The sequence below is a fragment of the Lepisma saccharinum genome, chromosome 8 (assembly GCF_977018435.1).
Source record: "Lepisma saccharinum chromosome 8, izLepSacc3.1, whole genome shotgun sequence".
NCBI classification, from domain to species: domain Eukaryota; kingdom Metazoa; phylum Arthropoda; class Insecta; order Zygentoma; family Lepismatidae; genus Lepisma; species Lepisma saccharinum.
The window spans coordinates 22,100,178-22,114,743 of NC_139236.1; the positions used below are offsets into that span (position 1 = coordinate 22,100,178).

Genomic DNA, 14,566 nt, shown 5'->3' on the forward strand with positions numbered 1-14,566 from the left:
TATCATGGTTACTTATTCTGGAAGGCGAGGTTCCCGACGTTAATTCATGCCATGTTTATAGCTGTACATCATTTAAAAGGAAGTAAATAAATGCGGAAACACCCATTATATCAACATCATTCTTTTTAGCTAGATGAAGGAATGTAATTGTTATCTATTGTGTTCTTCAACAACCTTTCATTTTGGAGAGAGATAATAAATTCCTCCATCGCAGACGACTAGGTGCTGTCAAAATATTATAGATATTTCTGCGAATAATATAGGTTGCTTTCATTGTTCCAGTTGCTGTAAAGGAATTTTTCCTCTGCAATCTCTTTTTTGCTCATTTAGTATTTTCTTCGTTTTTGGTTACGTTTTTCGTGTTTTTCGTCGCAGCCCCTTAAAAGATTGTGCGTTATTGAAAATTGGAGAGAAGATGATATCACTTCGTTGCTAGGCTTCCGCGAAGGAATCCCATTTCAAGCCAAGGTTCTGGAGAAAAACAATTAGGCGTTGCTATGCGGGGTGGTGGCTTCTGTACCCTGTTGCCCCTTCCCTCTCAACTTAGGTGTTTGAGTGCCACGACCTTTTCATACAAACCCGATTGGAAGATAATCACTTTGGGAGCAACATCTTAAGTCCTGGAGAAGCTTTTTGTTAGCAGTTGTTTTCACGGTTCCTTTGTCAGATGGCGTTGCAGCATGGTATTTATAACGAGATTTATGTCTGGTCAAGAGTGAGAAGAGTGTGGATTTCAATGCCTTGCTTTATTTCCACCCCCAAACAAAACTTACGTGAACACACTTGTTTAGTATCAAATGTCTAATTCCTCCGTAAGCTGATTATGACGTTGAGTGTTGATGAAGTAGAAGAAATTAAGAAACCCAAAACCACAATCATTTACCGTTACCTCTGAAGAACACTGGAACAGACTGTCCCCGAAATCCAAGCCTTTTCCTGAATTGTAACATCCAAAAGACAATTAAAATCACACATGTTAAAGAATTGGACCTAGATTGAATTCCCAGAAAACAATGCATAAGGTTTTTATCTCATGTAATATGTTTTCTCTGTAGGTAGCTATGCGTGACTGTGTGTATATGTGTGTGTGTGTGTATCCACGTATAGAAACTGCATTTCTTTTATTTTTAATTTTATTCTTCAGTTACCTTTTTCATTGTATTAGTAAAAAATAATGATCACTGTAATTAATGGTTAATCCACGGCATGACTCCTCGTATGCAAACTGCTTTAATTTAATTTTATCTTTATTTTGTTGTTATTACTTTATTTTGTTTTTATTAATTATTATTATTTTTTTATTTATTACTTTATTTTCATTTATGTTTTTTTCATTTTTTCATTGTATATATTTAAATGTAAAGAAAACATGACCACTGTAATTAATGGTTATGTGGAAGACAAGGCAGTAATGTCTTAACTTCGCCATTTGAACAAAGTCGTAAATAAATAAATGTTTCGTAGTGGAATCAAACCCATAATTCAACCTCGTCATGCGCCAACATTACCGTATGGTTATATAAAAGTGACTATTCAATGTCAGAAAATTGTATCCGAACAACAGATCACTTCGCTACCACAACATTGTGGTAGCAATGTTACCAGTGATTTAACAGTTTCCCAGTGAACTTGTTGACCCGTATTTTCGTAGTTCTGAATGCAGTATAGCGTTTCACGTATGTAATAATAATGTAACCTTTTTTAAATTCTTAATTGTCTTTCCTGTCGCTCGAGACTGGCACCAGTGCTTAATTTTTGAACGACCTGCTCCAGTTTTCTATCTCTGGGCAATTCCATTATGGCGGGTGTGACATTCAGACACATTTTCATTCATTCTTTAATTATTTTCTTATCACCTTCAAATGTGTAACTCTATCAATTCATGCTATTTCATTTTCCTTGATGAAAGTTATTTAATTTCAGAATATTTCTCCCCATCCCAATTTTCAGCTACAGAGAATACATTTTGTGTAATTCTGACGGGTGTAGCACTTCTGAGACTTGCCTTTAGAACCTTCCTTAGTCTATCAGAAGGCTCTGTGAAATATATGAGTTTACTGAAACAATTTTATGTTGACAGAGCAAACTTTATTCTACATTTAGATGCTTTTTTTATAAACATTTTTTTTTCTTGTGACGGGTAAGACACGACACGAAAAAAAAAAAGAATACAACCCTCTGCCAAGTACAAGACTCAGTTATGTTTGGTGAACGAATTTGGTGGCACGTTTTATTGACTATGTCATCACCACGACAAATCTATTAACGAATGTCCCAAAGCTGCGAGTTATTATATGGGAGATAGTGAAAGACACTGAAAATTAAGTGAACTGATTCTGTGACAAACTTAGGAGCTCGTTGTTTCTAGGGAGCTTCGTACCCTTGTGATATTTTATTCGCTTTTGATATCAAACGACTGTGCCAGTTCCATCTGCACAGTTCGCCAAAAAAAATCCTTTGTTTCCTTCTCAGGGCGAGAAGTAATGTTTAACATTGAGCCATGAACTTCAAAGCTATGAATATTGTCAATCTACAACCGTGTAGGAAGCGCCAGAGTATTATAGACTTCAAGTACTATATATATATTTATCGCTCACAGGCGAGTCAGTGATAGTGGAACGATACAACAGGTAATACTTCAAACCTGAAAAATAGAAAGAAGCTATTACGGGAGGAACATTATTTTTGCACCATAACATACTCATATTACACACTTTCAAATGAGACATGAATCGCGAATGGGAAAAGATGGGAAGAGAGCAAAGCCAGGAACTTATCAGCATCCCCTCGTAACAACCATGCAGCTAAATCAAGTTGGAACCTGAAGGAGTATAAAACAGGTGAATCCAATGGTACTATTGTGATTGCGATATGCGAACGTCAGAGCAATTTGTGAAACACTGTAGACATACTTTGCTCATTGAGTTTGGAGTATGATAGTGTGAAAAAAAGTAAAATTCGGGCTTCCGTTTGGTATTCTTTCTGTTTTAACAATGTTCTGTACACTGTCCCGGGAATCTCTGGAGCAAGCGAACGAAAACACGCCTCTGCGCAAGTAGTGACTCGACTAATGAACGCGCGCGCGAGGGAACGGAATTGCACGGAGGGAGAAGAGCGACTTCGGTTACCACCCTTTCCGGCTGCATTCACTGCTCCGCTCCGCCCACTCGCTTTATGCGCGGCCTTGCTCTACAGATTCCCGGGATAGAGTATAGTCTTCAGGTGAACTATCTTTTTGTTCATTTTGCTAGTTATAGGTAACGAACCTTCGACGGATGTGCGAATTACTACTGATCCACTTGCGTAGTGGGTGACCTTTTTTAAAGACAACCTCATTTACGTAGTGCATTCTGGAATCTATATATATTTGTACGTCAGGAAATCTTTCATACCTAAACACACAGCGTCTCTCCCGAAAAGATTTGCGTTCTGGGTCCCTTGGTTACTTTCATCTAATCATCTTTATCGTCGCAATTGGCCAAAACTGGCAGAAAAGTGATGTAAATTTGCGAAATTAATTCAGTGAAAAATTCAAGAGTTATAAAATTGCCTATGCCTATAGCCAACGTCGGAACCACGGTGGTTTAGTCGGTAGGGCGCCCTACTGTCACGTGGGAGATCTGGGTTTGGTTCCATGTCCCCGCTTAAAGCGTCTCTGGTACTCATCCAGCCTTAAATAAATGGCTACCTCGGGGCAACCTCCGGGGGATAAAGCATGGTGCTGATCACGTCACCTTCAAAATGTCCCGAGATCGAAGAATGTGCGAGCCCTACCACGAAATCCCCCTATAGCTATATACGCCCCATGGCATGGTGCAAAGTGCACGGGAACTTTATCTTTATCTTATATACGCAATTTGGAAACGGTGACAACTGACATTTATTGATTTTGTATTTTTCAATATATATGTGTGTGTGTGTGTGTGTGTGTTTGTGTCTATATATATATATATTACATGCATTAAGTTTACCTCCAGAAAGGAATATTTTTATAGAGGCCAGTAAGTGTTGCCCACAATTTCTGTGCGTTTTATAAGAATTTTTAAAATTTCCAATTATCACCGTCTTTTCATATCTCCGCTATTCTAAACTCCACTCCGCTTTCTCCTCCTCACCACCTCGCTCTTCCCTTTTACTCTCCTTTCTCTCCCTCCTCCTCTGATCCTCTTTGGTTTCCTCTCCTCTATCCTCAATATTCCTTCCTTTCCCTTCTCTTCTTTCGTCTCCTTCCCATCTCTTCCCTTTCCTCCTGTCTTTTGTATGGTCTCATCACCGATAAAAATAGGGGAACTTCATTACTTTCATAAAGTATATTGTTTTTATCGATATAATACTGAATTATTTATTAAGTACATAATTGCCTTGTAATCAAGGGGTCCTGGGTTCGATACCCGGTGAGGGCACATGCTACAGTGGTTCGGATTCCACTTTAAACTCTAGGGGCAGCCCCGATTATCCTTTCGGTCAATAAGGTGGGCTTAAATCAACAACAATTCAATTCAAGTACATACTCCTTTGTTATCTCTTTCGTGTATTCACACATATCTATTGTGCACGTGATAACCCTGAAATTAACCTTGCTCTACGTGAAACACACCAAGGCCTTGCGTAATTTGAATTACGTAGTAACAGGTGTCTCTACCAGTCAATAAATTTTGCTTGTGGTCAAGATTTTTTTTAACAATATAGTGAATTTACATTGTTATATACCTGTACTGGGATTTGATAAAATTGAATAGTTGGAAATTTAAAATTATATTGTGTTTAGATTTGTTTACTATTTCTTAAGAATTACATTCTTGTGTGTGTGTAAAGTTTTTTTTTTTTTTTAAAAAAAATATTAAATAATGTAATGTGACTATTCCCCATCCAGGATGAAGTCTGAAGCATTAATATTTACATGCATTAAAAATTAAATGAAGTGTAAGTACAGCTTCAGTTTTTGTCTTAACCGACCTTGTAGTAGGGGTTTTTCATTGAATAAAAATACATATTTTCTTAATTTTGCAACTATACGTAAGTAAGGAGCGATGTTAAGAAAAGGGGGGAAAATGGTAAAGATTTGGACTTGCTATTTTGGTAGACACCGTGAGTAGCTATAAAATGTCATTGTTCGGTAACTTTTAGCGAACATGCCTTTGTGGATTCAGCCTGTCAAGAAAGCATTAATTTTCCACCTTTAAGACGTTCATTTTAATCCCCAAAATATATTTATTCTGACTCATTTGGCATCCTCCGTAATGTTGTTTGTATCGTATCATACCTCACGCTTACCTTGTTTTTGGTTCTAGGGAATATCCTTGCGATCACTACACGGCTATTATCAATGTGACACTAATGAACACTGGGTGTCCACGGACGTTGGTTCACGAAACTGCTCTCCAGTTACTTCAGGTTCTCGACAAGAGGTTCTTCGGGTCCGTCGGTCCGCTCTTGGCTGAAGGGGATGCCGGTAAGTACCACATTTTTGTCTTTTCCGCGATCTTCCATCATCTGCATTGTTTTCTTAAACTGTTCCGTGTTCTCGCTATTGCATCCGTAGCACTGTCCTGTTCGTTCTTTTCAGGCTTCTAGAAGGTAAGTCGCAAACTTAGATGTTTTTATTTTTTTAAATTTTGGATGCAAGGTAAATTAAAGTTGTTGTGGAGACATCAGAATTATAATACCTGTTACGTGTGATGTGGGAGGTCCACACAGAAGAAATAAATTTACGAATCTAAGCTAACCAGGAAGTATATCGTGGAAATGAAATGAACTGAAATAGGTCTATGATGTCGCTGAGATAAAGGGATCCCTTTTTGTGTGAAACCAAGAAATGCATTGCGCACTAGGGTCTACGTAGAGTGCATAAATATTACCATTGGAATTATCTATCCTCCTTTCAACAATTTTTCTCTTTCGGTCTACGAGTTTTTAATTAATGTATCTTTACTGATGATGTAACAGAGGTTATCAACGGCGTCGTTGGTGTTTTGTTTCAACCCTTGAACACCGCAGTGGGTGAAACAAAGTCAATTAACATGGTATTGGACGATTTTCCAGGTAATATTTTAGCATTCTGCTCTACATAGAACACAATATAACACTAAACAAATTCATCTTGTTCACAATTTTAGTTAGTATATCTCCATGTCTGTTCCTTGCCCTTCTTTGCTGCTTTGAATCCATGCATCATTTCCGTATCAATAAAAATTGTTTACCGCCCAAACTGTGGATTCAGTCAGTTTGACGGTTTTAAGTAACACTGCGAGACTGGCATTTCTAATAAAGGGGTCAACGTCATATGAAGCGAGAATTTTTGGCTCGGTGAATTCTGTGTGAAATTTTCTCCGTAGACTAGAAACGTTGCAAGTTTGGTGAAACAGAATCCCATACATATTTAAAAATGCCCTGAGGAAACTTTTCCACAGTTTAGTTTATATTTTTTATCGAAGAAGGAAAGAAAGCTGCCTAGAAAGTAAATCCATTTATATATATACATATAAAAATTACCTTTTTATTAAATTGAATTACAATTATTTGGAAACATTGGAATCACAAAGACCCTTTATATGTTAATATATTTGTGTGTGGGCGGTGAGAGTCGATAATACATATGGTTGAAATAGAGAAAACATCTGCCTGTACCCTTGAATTTTTCGAAAGATCGCCTTGAAAACCGGGAATTATACTCGATTTTTATCATAGTCCTAGAGTGGCCTCCCTGTGTCTGGAAAGTTCAAAATTACCTGTAATTATTTATAGGAGAATTTTTGTACCCTTTCACCGTGGTCAGAACTTCACAATATCCATTCTCAGTAAACCAATTGATTTGGTTGTTTACTGTCGCAAGTTTTGGGAAAACTTTTCAAAGAATTTCATGTTTGCTTGCGGATCCAGTAGTTCCCGGGAGATACCCAAAGAAACCCAACTCTGGTAGAATCCATTCGGCATCTTCTATTCAACTTTTCGATTGCTTTGCAATTGACCTTCTTTCTAAATGATGCAGTATCCCTTATCTTGGTTTTACCATCTAATTCTTTTCTTTCAATAAGTAACCTGTCTCCTCCGCTTTAATTCGACCGAGATCCTACGGTTTGCCCTCCTTTCGTCAATTCGTGATTCAGAAAGTTCATAAAGCTTGGATTTGATTAATCGGGTTGTTGATTTGGAGATTTCTAATAGCAGTTTTGTCAAAGGGTGTATTGTGTCTCGTAGAAGTTGCATTTTTTGTCCAGAATGTCTCGCAAGCTACAATACCGTTGACAAGTCAATCGTCTCTGTTAAACAATAGATCCAGATATGATTAAATTCTCCGATTGTGTGAAATGCAATCTGTTTTCTATCTATATCTGGTAATCCTTCCATTCAGTCTTCCGTGAAGTGCACGCTACAAACTGCATCAGTTACAAGCTTAAGCGACTAAATTCACAGCGGATATTTCTTCGCTTTTAATTATCAGCTGTAACTGTCTACGTTTTGAACACTTGCTTTTTTTTTAGTTTTTTAACATAGTGTAAGTGTTGATATAGCACTAATTTGTAGGCCACGCCTTCCCTTCCTTCCTTATATCTTTGATACCATCCCTCTCAGCTATTACAACCAGGGTTTTTAAAGGTCAAGGAATTGTAAATAAATGCAATTCCGGTACGAGAGAGGGAATCAGCAAGCATAAATGGATTCTGGACCGTAAACCTTTTTATCTTTAAAGTATTTCAATTCGGTACAGGAACTTTTTTTTCCGGATCAATTTAAATACTTTCCAAGTTTGGTATTGAAATTAAACAATACGCAACTTAAATCGAATTTAAATTGTGCGAGAAAAAATATTCCGGTCCTGTTACGGACCAGTAGAATGGATTTTTAACAACACTGCCAGGAGTACAACATTCATTTATGGAAGAGTTAGGTGATTACATGCGTAACGTATCAGGCAATTGGTACCTGGCAAACATGGGAACAACGGTTGGCTGCACATCCATGCGAAAGCGTTTCTAAATCAATGAGGAGGTCTTTCGTGAAGGGGTAGTATTCTAGAGGGTCTACCAATTTGAACGTCAGAACTTTGAAAGAGTGTTCTGGCAACACTGACTGGAATGACGAGATGTAACTCTGACATCTGTGAGCAGTAGTCTGTGGCAAGTTATCATGGAGAGATACACAATGCAACAACGCATAGAAATTATTCAAATTTATTATCAAAATTCGTGTTCAGTTCGACAGACATTTCGTTCATTGAGAGGAATTTATCGCCAACATAATCGACCGACAAATCAAACAAAACTGTAGGATTTGGGCAGATGGAAATCCGAAAGTGATTCCGGACGTACTCCTTCATCCTAAGAAAGTGAGTGTGTGGTTTCGTTTTTTGGGCCAATGGCGTGATTGGGCCTTATTTTTTTGAGGACCAACATGGAAATCACGTGACTGTCAATGGGGAGCGATAGAGGAATATGGTGGTGCAGTTTTTGTGGCCTAAACAGGTAAATCTTGACATCAACCATATGTTTTTCCAACAGGACGGTGCAACTTGCCACACAGCTCGCCAAATAATGAAATTATGCCTGAAAAGTTCCCCGGACGAGTTCTGTCCAGAAAGGGTGATGTGAACTTGCCACCAAGATCATGTGACCTAACCCCCTAGATTATTTTCTATGGGGTTATGTCAAATCTAATGTCATCAGAGACAGTCACGCACAGTTCGTGACCTGAAACAGAACATGGAATGAACCATTGAGGCTATACCGCTCAATATGTGTGCAGACGTGCTGGAGAATGGGACATTCAGAATCCATTCCACCCACCGAAGCAGAGGAGGATATTTTAACGACATATTGTTCAAAACATAATGCCATTGTTTGCTCTTCAAAATAAAATAAAAAATATATATGTCATTATCACTTGTGGTTTTTGCTACGTCCTCGTGGCGTTGCACTGCACTGTACAACTTACCTTGCTAGTTCTTCAGAGCATGCTGGTTTCATCCCAGCGTTCGGGCTGAAATACTGCGTTCCCTTGCATCCATTGGTGAAGTCCATTGAGAACCCACGTGGTTGCTCTCCCGATGTAGGTATTCCACAAGTACGTATTAAACTATTGAAATAAAAGTAGACCGCAATATGTTCCAATTAACGTTTATTAGAAACACGCACGTATGTCGCGTAATACCAGGATACAATTAAACAATTCCGACCGGTACAACGCGAGAGATGCGTAAGCCTAATCTTCCCCTTCGCGAAGCACCTCTTGCTTCTTAAAATCTCACCGCGATACTGTTAACCGCTCTCTGAAAAACGGTTATACCTCCCCACTGACACAGTGGTACCAGACACAATACATCTTTAATACCAGAAAGTAGACAGTAATATATTGGAAATGTACATTAATCTGACACATGGATTTTTGGTATGTGGTGGCAACAATGCAAACGGGAACGCGTGATCATCTCGCACCACAAGAATTTAAATAAATCAACAATGGCTTTCAAAATATAATAAGAGAAAAGAATGGAGTTTGCCAAAAACAACGAATAGATATAAGGAATTTAACTCAGAAATTAATAACTTAGGCTTCACTAACCTGATTGAAATGAATCTTACGACAATCTTTAAAAGATTTAAAAGCAAATCAAACTATTGGTGTTAAGTACACAAAAATTGCATAAACTTGCCGCTATTTAACTTCTAGATATATCAGTATATAAAGTTAACGAGTTTAAAGGCGGCCATATTGGAAAATTGGCTGAAGGCATTAATATAATATTTATGAATTTATTAACTGTAAAATACGTGAAACTATAATAAACATGAGATAATAATATATACAGGGTGTATCAGAAGTTCCTTACCACCCCTTGTAAAATCCGCAGTGATGTATTTTCATGGAATTTGATATGGGCGATACATAATAGGCCTAGGGGGACACCTTTTGGAGTATGTGACGCGGATGCCCTCCATCTTGGTTCCGCCATCTTGAATTCAATTTCTTTATTTGAAATGATAGGTGGGTCATGTCATACATGACCATAGGCTAGAATTTCGTCAGGATGTCAAATCTGAAATCAGATTTCATGTAACTTCGATAAGAAGTTGGTACTGCTTTGCTGCGCTCGCATGCGGAGAAGTTTAAGTAAAGGTGCAAACTGTCCGACAAGTCTCACTTCTCTTGGAACAAAAGTTCTATATTTTATGAACTCTCCTCGTTTATACATTTGGACTTCGTTCTACGGGGTGAGCCAAAAGTCACGATCGGATTTTGATATAATATTATTATTGTGAAAGAAAATACAGTAACCAATGCAGAAAATGTATTGAACTGAACCAGATACACGAGGCTGGAAACCAAGCACATGAGTCGCAACAACATGGCTTTGAATGGCAACATTATTACCACACAACTTTATGTGAGGAGGATCATTCCTCTCAATCTAGAACTACTTTTTACGTCCATTTCTTTTACTAATAGTACGTTCTTGCACTACAAGTAGTATCCGAACGTGACTTTTGTCCCGCGGTGTACAGTTTAAACATTTGCTATTATCTTTAGTTTAGACCGGAATATTCTTCCATTAGTAGGAAGGAAAAACTATTATCTGAAAGAACTTGCATTACCAGTATTTATTTTGACTTATTTTTATCATTTATTGTGTATTAGCTTTTAGATTGTTTTTGTAGGTTCATTGCAAGAAAGAGATTAAATGACTTGATAACATGAATTTTTTCCTCCTCGATGACGTGGTGGTAACGCCCTCGTCTTGTCCTCACGATGCCTCGGGTTCGAACTGCACAGCTGTTCGGATACAACTTTCAACGGTATCTCCAGTCCGTGTAGTCTATCTGAGCATTAATTAGATTTAAAACAAACTTTGATAAAATAGATTTGTAGAAAAAAACTCGTGAACACAACACTTGCTCATGAGTAGAGCCCGGATCATGCGCGCCGACTACGTGGGTGCTCCGGGGCTCGAGCACCCACATAAATAATCTTGTGGGTGCGCCGCACCCACAAGATTTTTAGTTTGATAAAAACAAAATAAAATAAATATTTCTCACTTGCCATTATCAAAAAATAATAAGCAATTAAAACATTGAGATGGAAGTTAAAATTTCTAACCTATAAAACATAATTGTTTCAAATGTGTTTGTGCAAAGGAAACCAAGTAAAACATTCCCCCCTTCCTTGCCTGTCTCTGGCCAAGTCAAAGGCAGTCCCCAGAATAACAATGGAAGTATATTGTATTGTGAATAGAATCCCGTCTTTTCGGCTTGCTTCGATGTTTCCTTACAAGCGACACACTACAATCGAATTCTGCAGTTCTATGCAGAAAAGACAAGCTACCATTGCACAGGGACATGTGTCTAGATGTGTGCAGAACGAACAAAGAAAAATTGGCCAACTTGTCAGACATTACATATATTTTAAGTAGAGAAAACAGTGGTCCCATGCGTGAAATGCTCACAGAATTTGTGAAGTTTGTACGGGTGATTTTAACTACAGAAGGTCGTTTCACGTCCATGGTAACAAAGTTAGAACCCACCTCACCTTAAGAAAAACCGTGACGTCACGAGCGGTGGTACTCCACGTGATACCCCTGTCTTGCAGCAATGGCCCTGCAGCGGAGTTTCCATTGGAGGAGACTGCGTTGAAGAACACATTGGTCCAAATGATCATATTCCTCCTGACAAGCTTTCCAAAGACCCTCAATTGTGCGGGGCCGTCTGCTTTCCAAGGCTCGTTTCAACAACGGAAACCCACAAAAATCCATGGAAGAGGCATCGGGGGATTTCACAGGGATGTCTGTAAAGGGGATTGCATGAATGCCCGTTTCACGTGCCATCCGATCCATGTATGCCTGCGTGGACTTTGCCGTATGACTGGAAGCCTTGTCCTGGTGGATGACAACACGAGATGTGTCGCTGCCATAGAGAGAAGATATATCATGTCTGTAAAGTGGCTCCAAAATATTCATCTGGTAATAGGCTGCATTTATTTTAGCCTTTTTTTCCACTCTGCGCAGTAGAAGTTTGCCGTTATGGCAGTAACCACCAACAACCATGAACCCGCCTGGAAAACTTTCAGCACATTCACGTACCCACTCAGATCGACCTCTTGCATCACGTGGACGATAGTAGATGGCCCTTCTTTTTTACCACATCCCGACAGATACACCCATGCTCCATCCAGGGAAACCACATACTTCCAGCGGTCCCCTGCCAGATGGCGTTCGTAGAGCTTCCGACTGTTGGTCTTCCTCTCCTGGACATGTGAGGCACGCAACGTATGAAATTGAGCCTTGTGCTTCCGCACAAGTTGTTCATCTTGGGCTATGTTGCGATTTACAGTTGCAGGGAAACATTGCAATGCCTGTGCAATCACTCTTTGCGTTGCAGGGTTTTCACATTGCACCAAGGATCTCACTTTCCGCACAACATCGGAGGAACGCTTGGGCTTCCGATATGTCCGAGGCCCACTTTGACTGGCTCCAGCAACAGGTAAAGTGCAGGCTTTATGGCGATTCAACACTGCATTGATGCCCTTCTTTGACACATGGAATGCTTTCATGTGGCACTGTTTAATTATCTGGCTATAACTATAACCAACGTCGGAAAGAGCATAGATGTACCCCTCCCAAAAGACTGGAATTTTTGGTGCCATATAAACACTCACTCACACACCAACCATCGTCTTTGCAAGTCAACACACAGTACTACTTTCGTCCTACTGGCTGTGGCTGCTCTGTGCTATGCCTACGTGCTACTCCCTAGTGATCGAAATCGTTACCATCAACGTGAAACAACCTTCTGTATACCTGTTACTTCTTGTGCCTCTGAGCGGTCATTTTCAGCACTTAGACGATTGAAAACGTTTTTGCGGTCAACAATGACCCAAAAAAGGTTGAATGACTCAATGTCAATTTTGCATGTTCAGACTAAAAATATTGACATTACCAAAATTGCAAACAAATTCATAAGTGCAAATGACGTAAGAAGGAATGTGTTTTATATTGAAAGTTAACATGTCATGATTATTATTATTATTTGGTACATAAAGTTAGTCATTTTGTAGTTTCTGTTCACAACAAAATCCTTGCATAGTTCTTTCTGCAATACAATTAAAGTTATTTGCATTTATGAAGATTTTTCATTTTAATTTGAATGAATGTGGTATTTTTTTAGTAACGTGTTGATAATATCATTGTGCATGTAAGTTGTTTAAAGTATACAATACTTGATAATTACAGATATAACCGCCATTGATAAGCACCCACAGAAATTTTGGAAGCTCGGCGCCCTTGGCCCGGATATTACCCTAAATGCCTATTATCTTCTTGTGATCAGATTCGGATGCTTTCAGTACAGAAACGGTGATACAATCGCTATTTGCAGATTCTATACTGCCTAGCCTATTTCGCCTGAAATGTTTCAAAAGACAATAATAACGCTTCAACTGCGAATAGTGTATTGTGTGTGTCTTTTGTTTAGTTTCCCCCACAGGCGGATTCAGAGACCACAGAAAGGAGCTTCCGTAACTTTTGACGACTTGAACGTAACAATACATATTTAAACATGAGAATTAAGAGCGATCGTTAACTTCGATGTGAATAGCAAGTGGCAACTAGGGGGTGGGGGTGGGGGGGGGAAACAATAAAAAAAACACAATCCTGCTCCTCAAGAGAAAGCGATTCGTCACTGCCTTTTGCCCCTGTAACTGGTCGATCCACAATCTCGATATCAAAGATTCGAGGTTGGAGTCAACCCAAAAAATATTTTTCCCTTTAAAGAAATGAATAATATACAAATATATAATACTGTTTCCTTCAAATCAAAAGTTATACAATTATCGTGTAATCCTCTGCATGCATTATGAATGTACGACCCTTAATGTTATGTAAGTATTAAATTATGGATACGAGAATTTTCATTTGAGGACTTTACTTATTCACTACATTTTTAGTGACCATTATCTTGCCTGTTTTCCACATTTTTAGTGCCATTTGCCAGCCTATTTCGGCAGTGTTTAGTGCGTAGAAATCCGTTCTCTTATTATAAGTAATCAATTTGTCATTATGTTTATTTATTTATTTATTCAGCAAATTCCGGATATAGCACAGATGGCAATTTGTACACTGTATTGTCAACAGTGAACACAAAAAAATGAAAATACAAAACCCAAAGATGAACAACAAATAACAAAAAATAAGTAAAAGATTTGATATTATTTACAAGCATTTCTTCTGATGGAAGACCGAAAGGCATACTCCCAGGAAAATATATCATTACTTCATGGGAGATCATTATTTTTTTGGGGAAGTCTGTAGAAGAGACTTCCCACAAACTACTAAGGGAACTATAATTCATAGCAAGCTGAAGTTTGGTGCATAGCTTCCTTATAACATTAATAATAACATATCAAAAGTTACCGGCGATCACCCGTACGCTAAGTCCGCCGTATTGAGAAATGGGGGATAAATTCAAGTTTTCACTAAATAAAGAACCAATTGACAATAGCTTTATGATGCTTTTTTGAATCTCCAGTCTACGGTTTTTTAATGTAAAATAAGCTTTAGTTACGTGTCGTACGCATAGGT

At 38.5% G+C, this 14,566-nt stretch overlaps 1 protein-coding gene across 4 annotated transcripts in view; it reads left to right on the plus strand.

Moving 5' to 3' along the window:
• Nucleotides 1-14,566, plus strand: part of fry (microtubule binding protein furry) — a 1,034,138-nt gene that overhangs the window by 417,038 nt on the left and 602,534 nt on the right. For all 4 annotated transcript variants that reach the window (XM_083126340.1, XM_083126342.1, XM_083126341.1 and 1 more), the window contains one exon: nt 5,292-5,452. In XM_083126340.1, the coding sequence (XP_082982466.1) occupies nt 5,292-5,452 (161 nt within the window). The remainder of the gene's footprint in view (nt 1-5,291; nt 5,453-14,566) is intronic.